General features: G+C 37.3%; 1 protein-coding gene across 2 annotated transcripts in view; it reads right to left on the bottom strand.

The window, feature by feature from the left end:
• Positions 1–21786, bottom strand: part of LOC150086924 (F-BAR domain only protein 2) — a 726598-nt gene that overhangs the window by 101654 nt on the left and 603158 nt on the right. For both annotated transcript variants that reach the window (XM_090372823.1, XM_090372824.1), the window contains one exon: positions 15825–16027. In XM_090372823.1, coding sequence (XP_090228949.1) covers positions 15825–16027 — 203 coding nt within the window. The remainder of the gene's footprint in view (positions 1–15824; positions 16028–21786) is intronic.

The following is a 21786-nucleotide window of genomic DNA, read 5'->3' as shown; positions in this document are numbered from 1 at the left end:
CTGTTTAAGTTCAAAGAAACTTAAACAATTGTTCTTGGTGTTTTGAAGACTCTTGATTGTGTCTGACATAAAAATCTAAACAAGCTTCCATCTTATGGTCTAACTTCTAATTTTTACAACTGGGTAGCCAGGTTTCTCTCTAACCACTTAGCATGTGTGGTGGGAGGCTCTCTTTCTTCAAGCTTCTCAACTAATTCTGGAGTTCCTTACCAGGTTCTGTTTTTTTTTTTTTTCTTTTTTTTTGTTAGTTGTTGGCACATCGGCTTCTGTGGCCATATTGCACCTACCAAAGTTTTTTGCATTTTCTACTGTGATCCAAGCCTGAGGCGGGATTCGAACCCGCGACCTTTGGGTTGCCAGGCAGGCACTTTATCCACCCGGCTAGCCCGGTCGGCTCTGTTCTTTTATCCACTCTTTTCCTCCTGTATAGTAATAACCTTCTACTGACTGAAAATCCCCTCTGTATTTCTGCTGATCACACTACACTGCATTGCACCCTCAAGTTCAATAAACCTTGCTCTGCTGACAAAACAGCTTCAAATAACCAACATTATTTATACTGATATCCAGATAATTATCCACTGTGTAGAAAAAAATTTAGTTAACTTCAATCTTTTTAAAACCCAGTCTGTTATAAAATTTATAATAAATAAAAAAATAATAAATTATAAAATTTTTTCAAGTAATATTAAAAGTAATATATCTTGCAAAAAGGCTCTGTCGCAACCATGCTTACATTCGACAATGTTCAGATTTCCAAACAAGATCACATATCTTTCTGGGAATAACAGACTTCTAGCCTTTCTTGGTACAATGATATCACAAGTATTACTCCTTCTGCATCAAAAATATCACATTTCTTTTTTGTGCTTGTCATGACTTTTCTTCTGAGTAGCTACTGACTAAGAAGCCTATGCTACCACAAAATATTATTCTCATAGCTATGGTGGTGTCCCCAAAACTTTTCTCAAAATCTAAGATGCTATTTAAAAAAGTGCAGTCAGGTTCAGTAATGATCGCTCTCTAGTTATTGGTCATTCATTTGAGACTTCCATATTGTTTTTAATTCTGAAATGAGTGTAGGATCTTTTGTACCCCACCACATTGCAGGTGGTGATGATGATCCTGCAAGATGCATTGCAGGATCATCTAGACAAGACTGCAGCAATAATTCAGACACAGCATGGGTTTGTTAAGGGAAAGTCTTGTCTGACAAATTTGATAGGATATTATGATGTGGTTACAAAGGAACTGGATGCAAAAAATAATTTTGATATCATATATTTGGATTTCAGGAAAGCTTTTGACACTGTTGCGCATGGAAGACTATTGTACAAATTGGAGCAGAATGGTATTAAGGGTAAGTTGCTACGATGGATAAAAGGATGGTTAAGTGCGAGAAGACAGAGGCTGGTAATCAATGGGTGCTGCTCTTCTTGGACTAATGTTATTAGTGGAGTCCCACAGGGTTCGGTGTTAGGTCCACTGTTGTCTTGTATATTTATCAATGATATTGATGAAGGTATATCAGGCTTAATGTCGAAGTTTGCAGATGATACAAAGGTTGGCAGGGTTGTTAATGACAGTAATGGCAGTGTGCTACTGCAACAGGATCTAGATAATTTTGGCAGATGGGCTAAGAAGTCGCAACTGAAGTTTAACCTTGACAAATGCAAAGTACTGCATATGGGTAAAGTAACCCCAGAGAAACGTACCAACTGTGTGGTACTACACTTAAGGTGGTAGAAAATGAAGACCTGGGAGTAATTGTGCAGGCAGATATGAAGTTTTCTGAGCAATGCAGACAGGCTACCAGGGCAGGTCATGGGGTTTTGTCAATGATATATAGGAATTTTGCTAGCAGGGAAAAGGAGGTGATTATCCCTCTGTCCCTCTGTATAAGGCAATGGTCAGGCCACGCCTTGAGTACTGCGTACAGGTCTGGAGGCCTCATTTTAGGAAGGATGTAGATTTACTTGAGCGTGTACAGAGAAGGGCAACAAGATTGGTGAGGGGAATGAAGGGATCCTCTTACCAAGAGAGGCTTAAGTTCTGCAAATTGCAGTGGCTGGAGACTAGGCACCTGCGCGTTGATCTGATTGAGCTATATAAGGCCTTGAATGGGTTGAGCACGCTGAATTCTGATGGGATTCTTCCAGTTCCTCAGATTACGAACCTAAGGGGGCATAAATTCAAATTAAGAAAAGACAGATGTAGAATAGATGTGCGGAAATTTGCCTTTAGCCAGCGGGTGGTTAATTGCTGGAACAAACTTCCATCTGTCGTTGTGGAAGTTGATAGGTTGAATAAATTTAAGGAGGAACTGGACAGGCATTTGGAGGGAATGTGTGATTTTTTTTTTTTTTGGCTGATGCTGCATAAGCTCATACATTTGCTTTCTTGCATCACATGCCACTACTACTACTACATATTAGCAATTTCACGTTCTTCACCTGGTCCAGAAGAGATAAGGATATGAATTATCCTGTTGTATAAGGCAACTTTAGACTCATTTTGAGTACTGCAGAGAGGTCTGTAAACCCCATTTTAAGAAAGATGCGGATCTGTTGAAACTGGCACAGATAAGAGTAATGAGATTAGCAAGAGAGACAGCTTACCTAGAAAGACTTCCAATCTCTAAATGCAGCATCAGGAAACTAGGCACCTGCAAGGTGCACCTGCACCTTGCAGTTAGACATAATGTCACAGAGATGTCTTATGTGTGCTAGATGCAGAGAGAGTCAGAAAATTGAACAGAAATTTAGCAATTAGAGATATTGCAGAACAATTATCTTTTAAGGGCACAAAAGGTGATAATGTTGTATAACATTGGTATGACTGGTACATGCTGGTATGATATTAAGAACAGGCAATCCGACACTTTACTTAGTAAAGTGCCAAATTGCCTAAAGTCGCATGTTAGGGCTGATTTTGAAAGTGACTGGAATTTTCCTAAGGCTGGGGGAGTTTATGATGAAAGCCTTGTTAACCAATTTGGTCCCAGAGGGACTGTGTAAGGCTTGTGGGGTAGATAATAAAGGAACTGTTTTTATAGAGAACAACATTTGCTGATGCCATGCACATTTGCAGGTGGGTCAGTCAGAAAACTGTTAGTTTGGGGAGGGTACACAGACTAACAATATAAGATAGCATAAGCAGAGACAGAAACGATTCTTGCAGTGCATCTATTCTGATATTCATTACCCTGAAAAGCAGGAGGCAGAGCATTACAAGACCTGCTGGGAGTTCACATGGGACTAGCAATTACATTGGTTTTGTAACAGTAAAAACACAAACAAGCACATAATTACTTGCTTGTGCACCAATGTTAGAAGTACAGTAAATGAATTTGATATATTTGTTAAGTCATCAAATGCAGATGTTGCAGTTAAGATAGAAACATGGCACCATTGTGAAAATGGGGATGCAGAATTTGAAAATATGGGGAATAGAATTATACCATAATTATAAAATAGTACAACCTATAATTATAAAATTATAATAATTAATACTATAATTATAAAATAGTACAGAAAAATAGTACAGACACAGAGAAGTGAAATAAGCTAGCAAATTAGAATGTGTTATCATGGAGAATTTTAAATTTCCAGACTGCAATTGGAACTTGTGCATTGGCAATTCACCCCAGTAGCAAAACATTTCTTGATTTGCTGGATGACTGCTTTCTACCACTGTGTTAGAGAAGAGAGCAGTATTTTTGTTGTAGTTATCAGACATGATTCATTATGTATTAAGAACCTTCAAATTAAGGAACCTTTAGGTAGCAGAGATCATAATGTATTCATGTGGGATTTATTTAAAGTTTCCCAGGGTTAAGTGCTGGATACTTCATAAATGAAACCCAGCACTAAACCTTGGGTGTTGGACATCGTCTGCAATATTAGACATTAACCCTGTTAATATCTAAGTCTGTAGTGTTTAAATTATGTGAAAATTATGTCTAATTATGTTTGCAGTATATAATTGTATGCAATGTCTTACAGTGGAATTAGATATTGCCTTATGTGGTGGAATTAGACATAGCTAATTCCACCACATAAGGCATTGGTCAGGCCACATCCTGAGTACTGCATATAAGTCTGGAAAAACTCATTTTAAGAAGGATGTAAATGAATCGGTGCAGAGAAGAACAACAAAATTAGTGAAGGGAACAAGAGAGCCACTTTTAACAGGAAAAACTTAATTTCTGCAAACTGCAGCATCTGGAAACTAGCCGCTTGCAAGGATATCTGATTGAGGTGTTTAAGGCTGAATGGTTTGCATAACCTAAATGTTGATTGGGTCCTTACTCTTCCTGAGACAACACAAACAAGGGGTCATAAATTTCAACTGAAGAAAGGTATGAAGATGCACTGTTCAGAAATTTACATTCACAGCATACTTGACTGTTCGAATGAACTTCCAACAGGTGTTGTGGAAGTGAGTAGTTTGAATAAATTCAAGGAAGAATTAGACAAATTATTGGAGGAGATGGACAGGTTAATAGTGGTGTATTTTTTTCATTTGTTTTTGATGATGCCGAATAAGCTTTTCTTTGCATTGCATGTGTGCGTGTGTGAGAATTGTTTGATAAGTTTCTACATAGCACAGAAGGATTTTCCGACGTTGACTTGACCATAATTTTTTGATATAGTCTCCTTCTAATTCAATGTGTTTTTTTCCATGATGATCTAGATCCTTGATCACAGTTTTGTAGTTGCTTTCTAGAAGGTCCTGAAAAATGGAGTGTGCAGTCACTATCACTTCATCATCCAACCAAAATTGCATTCCAGAGAAGTTGGTTTTCAATTTTGAGAATGGGTGGAAATAAGGTGGGTCTAGATCTGCTGAGTAGTAGTAGTTATGGCAAATAATGCAAGAAAGCAAGCGTATATAGCATACATAATATCCTGCTACAATTTGATAACCTTCTGCCATTTTCAAACCTTAATAACTCCTCATGTGTGAATATAGATGCAAAATACTCATTCAGTTTGTTTGCTATCTGAGAAAGGATCATATCAACAGTCGAACCATCGATATCAAGTGGACCAATCAGATGCATCCCCTTCCTTTTAGAGTTTATATAAATAAAGAAATCCTTGCTGTTTTTCTTAACATCCTTTGCCAAAGATTTCTCGTAATCTGCCTTCGCCTGCCTATCCTCCTTTGTGACCTCATTACAGACTAGCTTATATCTGCCATAGGCTTCTGAGTCACTTGATAATTTATATGCATCCCATGCATTTTTCTTCTCTGCCATGAGTCTCATTAGTTCATTTGATAACCATTTAGGCCTAAACCTTGAACGAACAATATTTCATTCTTAATAGGTATGAAACTTTTAGTAGCTTCCACGATTAATTCCTTGAATGCTTCCCACTTAGAATTTACTGTTGGTAACATCGTCAGTTCATTCCACTGTACAGAATTTAAAAACTGTCTGAGACAACTGTACTCACTTTACGGAAGCAAAAATCCTTTCCTCTACCCCTGATGGTAATTATATATTTAAGTTAATCCCACATCAGTACACTGTGATCACTGCTGATAATCAGATCACGAGTATTACCCTCTCTGGATGCCTCTTGAACATGCTGCTGCTGCAGAAAACAATCATCCAATAAATCCACAAAAGTCTTACTAGTGTGTGAGTGCCCAACCCAAAAAGTTCCAGTCAATATGTGGGAAGTTAAAATCCCCCATTATAAGACATTCTGATTTACTAGCCCACTCTATTTCTCTGTACAATTGTTTATTGTACTCATATGAGTCATCAGGCCTATAACACGCTCCTACTCTTATTTTTGCTTTCGCAGTGCTTGTCACACCAAACTGACTCAACAGTGCACTGTTCATCTATATCAACTGGATGCACTTCTTTTGAGTTTATGTTTTTCTTAATTAACAGCATGACACCTCCTCCCTTCCTATCCTGTCCGTACACATTGTACTCCCCAAATTCCAATTCTGCATTCCTAATATCAGTGTGACACCACGTCTCTGATATCCCAACAATATCTGCCTTTGATGTCTTGACCAACACTTCAAATTCATCAAATTTATTTACTGTACTTCTAGCACTGGTATACATGTAAGCATACATGCACCTATTCCTATTTCTAGTTACCCTGACACATCCCATATACCCACCTGTTTCACGATGACTGTCATCAGTCCCTGAAGCCCCCAGGCACCACTTGCTCCAGGTCGCTACTTATTCTAATAGAAGTTGTGCAAGAATCACCTTCACCTCTGCCTGTGGCTACTTTTAACCTTTTAGTCTGTGAATCCCCCCAAGCTAGCAGTTTTCCGACCCACCTAACAGTGCCTTGATAGCATCAGCAAATATTCTTGCACCCTTTCTATTTAAGTGTATCCTATCTCTGTAGAAGCAGTCTCTCTCCTTTTAACAAGCACAGATCACACTGAAAAAAATTCTACACCCTTGAGACTTGCACATTCCCTCCAGGACCGAATTGACTGACAAGGCTCTCATCATGTACTCCCTCCTATCGTGTCTGGGCAGAATTGCAGACACTTTCAAATTTAACACTAACTCAGAAGGGGATACAGAAGGCTATGGCAGATATAAGCTTGTCTGTAATCAAGTCACAAAGGAGGTTAGGCAGGCGAAGGCAGATTACGAGAAATCTTTGGCAAAGGATGCAAAGGAAAACAGCAAAGAGTTCTTTACTTATGTAAACTCTAGAAGAAAAGGGATGAATCAGATTGAACCACATAACATAGATGAGTTGACTATCAATGATCATGCTTAGGTAGCTGATAAACTGAATGAGTATTTTGCATCTACACTCACACATTTTATTCAATGATGGGAATGCCAGAGGTTTATCAAACTCTAACAGGGAGCTAAGTGATTTTGTAATAACTGAGAGCAAAGTGGAGGAGAAATTGCTGAAGTTAAATATAAGGAAGGCACCTGGGGTGGACGGTATCTATCCAGTTATATTAAAGGAGGCAACAAAGGAAGTAAGGAAACCCTTAGCCATACTTATGAGAGCTTCATTGGACTCAGGGACTGGAGGTGTGCAAATGTATCACGAATTCACAAAGGGGGGGGTTCAAAATGTTCAGATGTAACTATACACCTGTTAGTTTAACTTGTGTTCCAGAGAAAATAATGGAATCACTGGTTAAAGAAGCATTGCAGGATCATTTAGACAAGACTGCAGTAATAGTTAAGTCACAGCATGGGTTTGTCAAAGGGAGGTCGTGTCTAACCAATTTGATTGGATACTATGATGTGGTCACAAACTAACTGAAAGTCAAAAATAATTTTGATATCATATACTTGGATTTCAGGAAAGCTTTTGATACTGTTGCATTGCACATAGAAGACTGCTGTACAAATTGGAGCGGTATGACATTAAGGGTAAGTTGCTACAATGAATAATGGGATGATTGAGTGGGAGACGATAGAGAGTGGTAATCAATGGACACTGCTATTCGTGGACATATGTTATTAGTGGAGTTCTCCACAGTTCGGTGTTGGGCCCATTGTTCTTTTGTGTATTCATTAATGATATTGATGAAGGTATATCAAGACAAATGCAAAGTACTGCATATGGGTAGCAATAACCAAAGAGAAATGCACCAATTGTGTGGTACTACACTCAGGGAAGTGGAAAGTGAAAAAGATCTGGGGTTAATTGTGAAGTCAAATATTAAGTTTGCTGAGCAGTGCAGATGGGACGCCAAGGCACATCATGGAGTCTTATCCATGATATATACATAGCCAGGTGGGCAGTGCGTAGCACAGGCTTCTCGATTAGACCGAGCCTGTGACCACCAAATACGGAGGATGCGGAAAGGTCAAGGAATGACCAACGCATATCCCCGGAGCAATATGGCCTTAGTTGCTAATGCTCCAAACAAACAATGATATATAGAAATTTTGCTAGCAGGGACAGGGAGGTGATTATCCCATTGTACAAGGCAATGGTCAGGCCACACCTAGATTACTGTGTACAGTAACTGGTTACTGTACACAGTAACCAGTAAACAGTAAACTGGTTAGCCATACACCCTATAATGGAGGTCTCATTCTATGAAGGATGTAGAGTTGCTAGAACGAGTTCAAAGAAGGGCAACAAGATTGGTGAGGGCAATATATTGGTGCTCTTACCAAGAAAGGCTTAAGTTCTGAAAATTGCAGCACCTGGAGAGTAGGCACCTGTGAGGTGACCTGATTGAGGTGTATAATGCCTTGAATGGGTTGAGCAAGCTGAATGCTGATGGGATTCTTCCTCTTGCTCATATTAAGAACCTGAGGGGGCAATGATTCAAATTGAGGAAAGACAATTGTGGAATTGAAGCGCAGAAATTTGCCTTTAACCATTGGGTGGTTGATTGGTGGAACAGACTTCCATCTTTTGTTGTGGAAGTTGACAGCCTAAATAAATTTAAGGCTGGACCAGACAGGCATTTGAAACCTTTGAAGGAGTTAAATGGGAGTTTTTTTTTTTTTTTTGGTTGATGCTGCATAAACTTGCTTTCTTGCATCATATGCCACTACTAATGCGAATGCCAATACACCAGCATATTACTACACCAATGGACAGGTGTAATCAAGAGTTTGAGAGGATTTTATAAAAGATTTCTAGTTCTACATCTGATCAGTCAAAGAGAACAGAAACTTACCAAATGTATATCGATATTGGATGCTATAAATTTATTGAATGATGCATGGAACAATGTTATTTCGACAACCATATCGAATTTCTTCAAGAAATTGAAATTAAATTCAAATGAAATTTCAATTGTAGATGAAGAAGATGGAAACAAATAAAACAAGTTACCATGTTCCGAATGGTTGCTACGTTCAGAAATTTACATTCACAGCATACTTGATTGTTCGAACGAACTTTCAACAGGTGTTGTGGAAGTGAGCAGTTTGAATAAATTTAAGGATGAATTAGACAAATTATTGGAGGTTAATAGTAGTGTATTTTTTTTTCATTTGTTTTTGATGATGCTGAATAAGCTGTTTTCTTTGCATTGCATGTGTGCATGCGTGTGTGAGGATTGTTTGATAAGTTTCTATACAGCACAGCAGGATTTTCTAATGTTGACTTGACTCTAATTTTTTGATGTAGTCTCCTTCTGTAAGTTGTCATCGACTCTCCTTCTGTAAGAGTCGATGACAACTTATTAACTAGTGGTCTTCCTACAGAGAGTGACATTGTCGATGTTGTGCTCAACAAAGACGATACCGACAATGGTAAAGACGATGATTGTGATGATGATATGATGACAAATGAAAGTGAATCAAAATCAGTGCCAACAATCTCACAAGCTCAAGGTGCAATGGACACATTAATCAATTTTTTTTGAAGGAAATGAAGCAAGTAATGAGACTTTTAACGTGTTAAGTGTTTTAAGGGGAAACTTAAGAAATATCAGTGAAATTATAAAACAAATATCAATTTTAAGATTCGTAAATAAAGACTAACTGAAATCGTGTTTATTATTAAATAGTATTGTTTTTAATTACAGAGAAATAAACTGTTTTGTATTAAGCATATGGTCTAAAAATTACAGACAAATAAATTGTGTTTTGTATTAAGCGTATGGTCTAAAAATTAAAGACAAATAAATTGTCTGTAATTGTGTTTAATATTAAGTATATTGTAGTTTATACAAGCATATTAATACAAATAATATGTAGCTATATACTTATATTATTTTTTCTCTCTAATATTTCATTTGTCTTTTGAATCTATATTTTTATCACGTTATGGAGAATTTAAAAAAATTGGAGGTAGATTTAACTCATCACTGATATAAAGTATTCATTGTTTAATGGCCCCAAAGGATTTCCCCCATCTCTGCTATCACTAGGGCTTACAATATCAGTCAAAATCTTAATACTCGTATTTTGGTATTTTTAATTTATGAAACCGGGATTCCAAAAACAAACGTTTTTCACAATAAATTTTGATGACAGTTAATAAAGTGAGGAAAAAACAATTACTGTAATTACTTGAATTCAAGTTTTAAATAAACATTTATTGCAATAATAAATATTATGAAAAAAAATAATTAAAAATACAGTTATTCCAAAAAAAAAAAAAATACATATTGTTACTGCAAAGTTTAGTTATGTTTAAGCATCCACACTACCTGTCCAAATAAAGTGAGCTCTTAAGAAACATAAGCAATCAATAGTATGATCATTTAAAATGGATCTAATTTTGATACATATTTGATTAGTGGCAGAAAACGCCCTTTCAGATTCTATTCTGGTACTATTGTACTGAGATAATCATAGACAATCTCAGTCCATATTTTCTAGGCTTTGAACTTTTTTAGCAAAAATAGTTAAAATTATTTCATTAATTTCCAACTCAAGTTCATCTTTTAAAATCTCATTGGAGTTAGGCAATTTCTTATTTTGGAAAGAATTTGCGGAACACTGATGTTCTGTTCCATGTTGGTCTTCCATGGCTGAATTATGTTCATCATTTTCTGAAGGAGAAAGACGTTTTATTCAGCGAAGTATAATTTTCACTATAGTATCTTTACTGAGCCTGGGAGAGAGCAAAGAGTGGGGATAAGGAATAAAGAGAGCAAAGAGTGGGGATAAGGAATAAAGAGAGCAAAGAGTGCAGTTAAGGAATTCTTCACATATATAAATGCAAAGAAGAGAAGGAAAAATCAGATCAGATGCAAATGTAATTGCGTGGGTTAGTATTAGATACCCCAACTGATGTTGCTGATGAACTCGACAGTTACTTCGCATCGATATTTACAGAAGAAAAACACTTCATGTCAATGAGAAATTATGGAAGTAAAGTTGAAAAAAATGTAATTAATGATGTTAAATTTCACATGTTGATTTAATGAGAAAACTTTTGCGCCCACAGGCTAGTAAGGCTCCTGTGGTTGATGGCATATACCCTATAATCTAAAAGGAGGTGGCAAGTGAGAGAATTGAACCATTAAGGCTAGTTATGAGAGCATCACTGGACTCAGGAGAGATTCTGTTGGATTGGTGTAAATTGGAACATAAAGGCGGTTCTAGATTTCCCTATGATATAACGGGAAATTACCGACCGGCCAGTCTAACTTCAGTAGTAGGGAAAATCACAGAGGCAATGATCAAGGGTAGAATTCATGATCATTTAGATGGAAATGGAATTCTGTAGGATACACAGCATGGTTTTGTAAAGGGAAAATAATGTTTAACAAATCTGGTTAGCCATTTTTACAGGTCACTCGTGAGCTGGATTTAGAGAATAATTTTGACATTGTTTATTTAGATATCAGCAAAGCATTTGACTCAGTCCCACATGAGTGGTTACTTTATAAGTTGGGGCAGGCTGGAATCATAGGGAAAATCCTTAGATGGATAGCATTATGGCTTGAGGGCACCAAGCAGGGGTTTTTGATAAATGGTTATCCTCAGATTGGGTTAATGTAAGAAGCAGGGTTCCCCAAGGATCAGTATTGAGACCACTGTTGTTTTTGAGTATCTTAAATGACATCTATGAAGGGATATAGTGTGTGATGTCTAAACTTGCAGATGATGTAAAGATCTGTAGCGTAGTTAATGATCGCCGCCAAGCAGAGCTTCTTCACAGTGACCTAGATAGACTTCCAGGATGGTCACAAAAGTGACAGCTATATGCTCTAATTCAGCAAAATGCAAGGTCTTACACCTAGGAAACAGCAACCCCAAAATAACTTATACATTTCGTGGAGTTGAACTAAAATCAGTAGTGGAGGAATGGGACTTGGGAGTTACAATATGGTCAGACATGAAGTTGTCCGAGAATTGTGGACAGATTGCAATGTTGCATGGTGTCCTATTGATGATTTAACAAACAATTTCTAGAGATAAGGACGTCATAATCATATAAAGATGATTTTATAACCTTTATGTGATTAAATTATAAACTTTTTTTTTTAAATTAGTACCGAAAAACCAGTTTTTTTTGTATTAATACAGGTATCTGAATACCAGAAAAAAATGACAGGGATCTGGGTATTGTAAGCCCTAGCTATCACTGATATAGCAAGTAATGGTTATAATGAGGAAATTTTTCCAGTCCCTTGATGCTTGTTATAACTGTTCGACTGTTTTTCCTTGTTGGTATGAAAATCCTAGTAGCTTCTTTGATTGCTTCCCTGAATATTTCCCATTTAGAATTTTCTGTTGGTAACAATCAGTTGGTCCCACTGAACTCAATTTAAAATTGTCTGAGACCTCAGTAGTCACCCTTACGTGTCTGAGACCTCAGTAGTCACCCTTACGAAAGCCTTTCCCTCTACCCCTGACAATAGTTATGTCTTTGATTAAATTCCACATTAGTACACTGTGATCACTGCAACCCAGTGGGTCTTTTACCTGTAGATTCTTAATGCATGAAGAATCAGTGCTGACAACCAGATCAAGAGTATTGCTTCTTCTTGTTGCCTCTCTAACATGCTGCTGTAGAAAACAGTCATCCAACAAATCCTCAAATGTGTTGCTAGTGTGTGAGTGACCAATCCACATATTCCAGTCATCTTGAAAGTTAAAATCCTCCATTATGAGATATTTTGATTTGCTGGCCCACTCTATTTTCCCTGTATAGCTGTTTGATAAACTAATCACAATCATTAGGCCTATAGCAGACTCTCAATTTTGTTTGACCAGTGCTTATATCACACCAAACTGACTGAACATTGTACTCATCACCCATGACTACTGGATGCACTGCTTTAGATTTAATATTCTTCTTTACTAAGAGATAATCGTTCCACCTCCCATCCTGTCTGTCTTTCCTGTATACATTGTACCCCCCATATTAATATTAAGCATCACTTTGTCTGAACGACACTACATCTCCGCTATTTCTATAATGTCTGCATTTGACAACTTAATCAGTATTTCAAATTCATCGAATTTATTAACAATGCTCCTAGCATTAGTGTACATTTAAATATACATGCACGTGTTCTTACTCTTAGTTACCCTAACACAGCCCATGTATTCATTTTTTCCATGATAACCCACAGCAGGGCCTGAAATCCCAGACACCTTGCTTTCCAGGCTGCTGCATGTACCGACAATAGCAATGCAAGAATCACTTTTCCCCCTGCCTGTGGCTCTAATTAAACTATTAGTCTGTGTATCACCCCAAGCTAGCAGTTTTCCGACCCACCTATCACTGCCTCAACATGGTGGGTGGAGCATCAATTCATAGTCAGCCTGATGAATTTCAGGCTATGGCTACAGCCAATGTGAACAGGTGCATTGTCCTGCTAAAGGAAAAAAAAAAAATCTCTAATCAAACCAACTTTCTGGACCTCTTTATTGCAGCTCATTCTTTATTCTCTCTCACTTTTCTTTAACTTTACTCTCTCTGAATGTACACACAGTTATAAGAGATGCTGGAAATGTCTTTGTACATCTATAAACTTTTAAACTTTTATGCACGTGTAATCATATTCATGGTGACCCGATGCAAACAGTGACGTCGATATTTATTCAAATGCTGTCCATCAGTTCATTTATTGTGTGGGAGTTGTGCTCATAAAATCTTCCTTTCAAATATCCTCACAGGTAAAAGTCACACAAAGACAAATCTCGAGAATATGGGGCCACAGTCCTTTGACAACTGTGCGTTCCTCTGTAAAACTGTCATGAACACAGGCCAGTGATTCACAAGACATGTGACATGTGGCATCACCCTGTTGAAAGTAGCAGCTTTCACACTAGTGTTCTGTTAACTGAGTGTAGATGTTCTCAAAAATCTGAAGATAAACTGCCGTGTTCATTGTAGTATCAAAAAATATTGGGCTGATGATTCGATTGCCAGGAACAGCACACCATATCCCAATTTTCTGGTCGTGAAGCGGTTTCTGATGTAAGTTGTTAGGATTTAAGGTAGACCAGTATCGAGTGTTATGAGAAGTCACAGGATCAAAAAGATGGAACCATGCCTCATCACTCATGAAATAAAGAAGTGGGTCGAGTTCACCATCTGCAATCTTGTTAAGGAGCCACTCACAAAAATTCAGATGTTTTGCTGCATCAAGGTGTTAGTAATTCTTGGACTCATGTCATGCGATAGGGTTTCAATTTCAGGTAATGAAGTACACGAAAACAAGAAGTTGGTTTCACTCCAGTTTGTTGCAACAATTTCCTGATAGATTTTCCAGGGCTAGCTAAAATTCTCTTTTGAATGTTCAACACTGCCTCTGGAGTCCTAACAGAGGGTAGACGATTTCTCGATGCATTTACAACGGAACCTGTTGTCCACTATTTTGCAAGTAAGCACTGAATAGTACTCTTAGCTGGGATGGTAGCAATATGAAATTTCTCAGAAAACAATTCCTGTGTTTCCTTAAAAGAGCCAGTACATACATAGGCTTCCACTATACAAATCCTTTCTTGCACAGAATATGACATTCTTGACAATACTCTCACACACCTATCACTTATGCGCGCTGACTGTATGTTAAGCAACACAAACTGAAATGATTTGGCTAAAATTCCTACTTTGAACAACTTTGCATGGCAGTTGTTCAAAAATGAATATCACACCAGCATGAGGAGGGCCGGTTTTACGTGGAACACCCTGTAGACTCAAATTACACTTAACTTAAAATCTCTACTCTCCATTTAGAATATCACACATCTAGACTATCACATAGTCAAAAACAGTTTTCTTTTCTTTTCTTATATATACAGTGGAGTCCGGTTATTTGGGCCACCGGTTAATCAGGGCAGCCATTTATTTGGGGCAAATCTTAAAAAACAGAACCCAATCGAGAAAATAGCCAGGGTTTACTTCGCTTAATCGGGACAAAATGCCATTTAATCGGGGCAGGAGATTGCAGCACTGAAGATTACCCTACGATTGTCTCCGACCATACCACGTAGTTCGGTCGGATTTCTGGAGGTCACAACCATAAAACAATTAGCAGTCGCCTGTTTATTGGGCTTTTGTGTTAGTGAAATCTATCATAAAATTATAGTAAACTAGATCTTATTGAATTTGCGATAATATCGACAGCTGGAATTCTGTGGGTTATTATGGTAAAATGTGGTTACACTTCTATGGAATCTTCAATCATATAAAAAAAATAATTTTCATAATCTTCTCTTTATTCCTATTTTTAAAGCTTCGTAATTTGTTACTCCGTTCTCACTTGCACGTATCGTGTTACATGCAATTTGTGTGTGCGGTGTTCTTTGTTATTGATTGCTTATCATTTTACTGTTTTAAATTTTAACCCCCCACCCACAAATGACAGTGAACAGAAATGTCAACTAGTTTAGTTAGTATGTACATATTACAGTACGTATTAATTCTTCTGATTATCACGTATATTCTTCCAAATTTCACGTATCATTTAATTTTTTAATTGGTAAGGTAATAAAGGGTAAATTTGTACTTAATATACTTTACTTTTATAGTCTGTGGATAATATTCCTCCTATTTTCGCTAATTAGAATCGCTGTTTAATTGAATTAAAATTCAATTCACAAACGTGATCACAATTACTGGTGCTTATTACACATTGTATAGTGAACGGTACTTTACAATGGTGACTCCATCGTAACATGATTTGATTGTACAGTGAACCAATTGTAAAGGGGGGGGGGATAATTGTATTTTTAACTATTTACGTGAAACTTCGGATAATTGGGGCAGCCGCTTAATCAGGCCAAAGTGCACTAGTTCCGATGTGTCCCAAATAACCGGAATCAACTGTGTATACATATATATATATATAAATTTAGAAAAAAAATTAAGCACAACTGGAGGAGATGACTGCTACTGCACAATGTTGATAACAATACTTACCAAATACCAAAAGGTTTGGACTGCATTTCTGTAACTCCGCCATCTACTGGTACAATAATGTTAATATTAGTAAGAGGTGCCATAGTTGCCAAAGCTGAAGAATTGTATTTAAAATCTATCCTGAGATCTGTAGTTGAATGTTCACATTTCCAATAGGCAACAAGGTGAAGGGGTGTACTTCTGGCTCCTACTGCAGCTTTGATCTGAAATCGATATTAGAAGAAAATTAATTATATTATTTTGCAATCATAATAGAGCAGTGCTTCTTTTAGGTACTGGATGATTATCAAGTTTCATCCATGGTTCAGGGTTATATAACTGTACTTGTTAGAGTTAAAATTTTATTTTGAGAATGAATGGATTTTCAAGGTCAAAAATATGCATAAAACATTTTTTCTTCCCATGAGAATATAAATAGAAAAATAATAAAGAAAATAGAGCCTAATCACTGAAATGGAATCATGTTAAGGACCACGTTCAAACCAGGCTGTGGAAGATTTCATAAAAAATTTTTACTTGGCAGTTTCATTTATAATGGGTGACATACAGAGCAACTCTATACACCCATAGAATTCACTACATATATCTGCTACATCATGCAGTGGATGGAACAATAGATGGAATACTTTACTGACTGGAGATTCTGTATCCATTCTGCTACACAAAATAAAAGGCATTTCCATATAAGATCTCGTTTTTCGAGTTAGTGGTGGTAATTCTGATGAAAGAAAATGGGAAGAAATTACAAAACTATTCTCTCTGCAGGTGTGATCACATGAATTTCTGGTAGAGTTAAACTTATACTGTATGTTACTTTTTAGTCAACTAAAAGTTATCATTATTTTATTTATTTATACTTTACAAGTTACTAGTTGCGTCTTAAAAAGTAATAACTATGATTACTCCAGTCATGGTTAAGAATCTGTGATAGCATAGGAGATTCAAATATACAAATATAGTGAGATAAATATGTAGTCCTTATGTTACAGATCAGGGAGTGAATAACAAACTAGTTTTTAAATTGCTGTTCAAGTAGTTCAGAAAGGTATCGCTGTTCATTATTGAATAAAGAAACATACACAGAAGAAAATGGCAGTAAAAGAGCAGCAGTACTTTGACAGTGACAACACAAAGTACTGCTGCTTTTGTTGGAGTTATGTGGTTTGAAGTTTGAGTAGTTTGTGTGACATGACAGAATTCGAAGGCCATTCAGCTGAGATCTAGGACTGTGAAAAATTTCTTGATGGGGGTTAATTTTATACAAATAAAGTAGGTTGCAAAGGAAACTGGTTTGAAGGGGATGAGCAGAAACTATCTTGTTTTGAGTCCATATTTTTAGAATAATTACATTGACAAAGGCAACACATTTGGTAAAGAGGCCTGAGCCTCAATTCGCACTGAAGACCAGAGGAATTCTCTATAAAGTCCTTTCCCCTCCCTTTTTTTTTTCGCTTCAGGTTTTTAATAATTTTGCAAGTATGAATATATACAAGTTTAGTGATAGAATAAGTGAGAAGAAGAGAGAAATAGAAAGGTAATAAAGAGTGAGCATAATTATTTGAGAGAGAGCGAGAATGAAAAAAAAAAAAAAAAAAAAAAAAAATTATATAATACAAAATGAAATACAGTAAACCCCGCTATTTGCGGTATCTGTATTCGTGGTTGCTGATTTAATATAAAATGAAACCTTAAAAAATGTGTTCTGCCATAAAAAAGCATGGACGTGGCTAAAATTATCTTTCCCGGTCAAAACAGCGCTCAGTGGGTGGGGGGAGAGTGGTGACAAAATCGCGAGCGTGGATGTTTCTCGCTAATCCTTGTTCAGTATGTGTTATCCGCTTGTCAGAAGGTTTCGTCATTTGCTTTTAATTTATACGCTTATAAATTGAATAAATTTATCAATTTATAAATTGATATGCTTACAAAAGTGGTAAATCAACCTTTCGCGGTGTAAAACAGACTTTTTCGAGCGTGTTAACGGAAGAAAGTGGTTTTATTGTGGACAAGTTCTTTCTAACCCGTACAAAAATATGGCTACAAATAACAAGGGAAATGTGAAAAAATCAAAGAAGGTGATGACATTAGCGAATAAAATTGAGTTATTGGACAAAATTTCTAATGGTGAAAGTGTCTCCTCAGTGGCAAAACATTATAAAATCAATGAGTCAACGGTACGATCAATCAAAAAATCGGAAGAAAAAATCCCCCGTAGTGCCCGTGAAAATGCGCTAATTGCTTCAAAAATTTGCTCTGTAACTCGTGACATTAAATTAGAAAAAAATGGAAAACGCTTTAAATCTGTGGAGAGAAGACCGAACTCAAAATAAAATTCCGTTAAGTTCGCTCATCATTCGTGAAAAGGCAAAACAACTTTTTTTTCAACACTTTAGCGAAACTGGTGATAGCATTGGTGGGATAAGTTTTTTAGTTAGCAAAGGCACTGGTTTGAAAGATTTGTTTGAAATTTCTAATAAATATTACATTTAATATTAAATTGTTTCTTATTTTCATTTCGATGTCATATGTTTGCATTTCACTATGTACTGTGTATGTACATAGTCATATTATGAAGGTACATATAATACATACATAGACAAAATTTTAGACTTTTTCTTATATATTTCATACTTTGGAACGGAACCCCTTTATTACTATGGGAGCCATAACTCTGTATTCGCGGCATTTCACAGGAATGTAACCCCCGCTATTCGTGGGGGGTTACTGTATATTACTAAGCAAAAAGATATTGCCAAATAACTTGCAACTTTGGGGTCACTTTTCAAGAACCAATCATCACGCTTGCAAGTATAGATGATAATATCAAATCTTTCTCTATATCAGATATAAAATACATGCCATTAAGGTTTAGGTTAAAACTATGAGATATACATATATACTGACTGATCAATGAATTATGACCACCTACCTAATACAGTGTTGGGTTACCATTCACACGGATAACAGACACTATTTGCTTAGGCATTGACTCCACTAGATGTCTGAAGACATTGGATCTGTAGCCATGCTGCCTACAAGGCTTTTCACAGTGTCCTCATATTAAGCAACCACTGCCACCTGCCTGGATAGCGAGCACCGTGCATGGCATGTCCATGGATTCGTGTTGCTTGCATCACACGCAAAGGCATCTCATGTTGCACTGAGTATTTGAACTCATCCAATCAGCACACATTTTGAATCCTCCACTGTCTAACCAATGCGTTGTTGACACCACAACATTTGCAATCAATGATGATTGGCACTAACGAAAATTGGCTACTGTAATACAGTCGTAGAGGAAACTGGATGCAAAAAATAATTGTGACATCATATACTTTGATATAATCAAATCTTTTGATACTGTTCAACATGAAAGTCTACTATACAAATTGGAACAGTGTGGCATTAAGGTAAATTACTGCTGGAGTCCCTTGGAGTTTGGCACTGTGGTCCCTTTACTCATTTCAATATTTATTAACAATATTGATGAAGGCATACAAAGTTAATGTGTAAGTTAGCAGGCAATACAAAGGTTGGCAGGGAGTTAATGACAGGAATCGAAACACACTACAAGACCTAGAAAAATTTGGTAGTTGGGCTCAGAAGTGGTAAGTGAGTTTAATATCGATAAATGAAGATACTGCATGTGACTAGCAACCATATGCAGTACAGTACGATAGCATTTGTGTGGTCAAGTGACGGAGAATGAAAAAGACCTACAGGTAATTGTATAGCATTAGTAGAGGCATTTGATGCAAGAAAGCAAGCTTATGCAGCATCAGCCAAAAAAAAAAAAAAAGAAAGAAAGAAAGAAAGAAAAAATAAATAAAAAATAACCACTTCCACTTCACCTCTCTGTTCGTTTGAAATACCTGTCCAGCTGAGCCTTAAACTTATTTAGGCTATCAACTTCCACGACAAGGGATGGAAGCCTGTTCCACCAACCAACCACCTGCTGGCTAAAGGCAAATTTCCGCACGTCTATCCTACATCTGTCTTTCCACAATTTGAATTTATGCCCTCTCAGGTGATTATTCTGAGCAAGAGGAAGAATCCCATCAGCATTGAGCATGCTCAAACCATTCAAGGCTTTATACACCTCTATCAGATCACCTCGCTGGTGCCTAGTCTCCAGACACTGTAATTTGCAAAACTTAAGCCTTTCATCGTAAGAGCACCCCTTTGTTCCATTCACTAATCTTGTTGCCCTTCTCTGTACTCGTTCCAGCAGCTCAACATCCTTCTTGAAATGAGGCCTCCAGGCCTGTATACAGTACTCCAGGTGTGGCCTGACCATTGCCTTATACAAGGGAATAATCACCTCCTTATCCCTGCTAGAAAAGTTCCTATATATCATTGACAATACACCATGAGCTACTCTTGCAGCCTGTCTGCACTGCTCAGAGAACTTCATATCTGCCTGCACAACCACCCCCAGGTCCCTTTCATTCTCTACCACTGTCAGTGCAGTACCACAGAGTTGATACGTTGCCCTGGGGTTGCTGTTTCCCATATGTAGTACTTTACATTTGTCAATGTTAAACTTCATTTGCCACCTCTCAGCCCATCTGCTCAAACTTTCCAGATCCTGTTGCAGCAGCATAGGGTCGGTAGTGCCCTTGACAATCCTGCCAACCTTCGTATCGTCTGCAAACTTGATATAAGCTTGATATACCATCATCAATGTCATTTATAAATACAGAAAACAATAATGGACCCAATACTGAACCCCGAGGGGCTCCACTAATAACATTAGTCCACGATGAGCAGTGTCCATTACCACTCTCTGTCATCTCCCCCTCAACCCCCCCCCCCTTTATCCATAGCAGCAATTTGCCTCCAATGCCACACTGCTCCAATTTGTGCAGCAGTCTTCCATGTGCAACAGTATCAAAAGCCTTTCTAAGATCCAAGTATATAATATCAAAGTTATTCCCTGCATCCAGTTCTTTTGTGACTACATCATGGTATCCAATCAAACTGGTCAGGCAAGACTTACCCTTAACAAAACCATGCTGTGTCCGAGCTATAACTGAAGTCTTGTCTAGATGATTCTGCAGTGCTTCTTTAACCAGTGCCTCCATTAATTTTCTGGGAACAGAAGTTAAACTCACAGGTCTATAATTATTTGTGTCAGCCTTTGATCCTCCTTTGTGAATTGGGGTCACATTTGCACATCTTCAGTCCATGGGTACCTCCCCTGAGTCCAATGGAAGCTCTCATAATTATGGCAAAGGTTTGCTTACTTCCTTTGCTGCCTCCTTTAATATAACTGGATAGATCCCATCCACCCCAGGTGCCTTTCTTGTGTCTGCAATAGTCCACGACACGAAGTTCTCTGAGCAGTGTAGATGGGCTGCTGGGACATCAAGATTTTTTTGTTACTATTACCAGTAACAAAATCTCTTGAGTAGTCCCAGCAGCCCATTTACACTGCTCATTATCCATGCTGGCTAATTTTCCCAGCAGGAATAAGGAAGAGATTATTCTCTGGTTATATATGACAATTGTTAAGCTACATCTTGAGTACTTCATACAATTCTGGAAGTCTCATATTACGAAGAATATGGACCTGCTGGAATTGGCATTAAGAAGAACAACAAGATTAATCAGGGTACACTTACTAAGAAAGACTTCATCCCTACAAAGTGCGGTGTCTGTAATCTAGATAGGCATGTGTGAGGAGACCTGACTGACTTATTTAAGGCTTAAATCATTTGAGTAAACTAGATGCTGGTGGCATCTTTATTCTTTCCTAAACAACAGATATAAGAGGACATAAATTTAAATTAAAAAAGGACAGCTGTAGGACAGATGTGAAAAATCTGCTTTAAGCTGGAGAGTAAGTAATTGTTGGAACAAAGTTCCATCTCGTGTTAGCAGTGGATAGTTTGTGGATAACAAACTTGACAAATTGTTAGAGATAAAATGTTCACATGTTTCTTTTTGCTGATGATGTATATGA

The sequence above is a fragment of the Mastigoproctus giganteus genome, chromosome 4 (genome assembly GCF_048544385.1).
Source record: "Mastigoproctus giganteus isolate SK-2022 chromosome 4, ASM4854438v1, whole genome shotgun sequence".
NCBI lineage: Eukaryota > Metazoa > Arthropoda > Arachnida > Uropygi > Thelyphonidae > Mastigoproctus > Mastigoproctus giganteus.
This window is presented reverse-complemented; position numbering and strand designations above follow the sequence as displayed.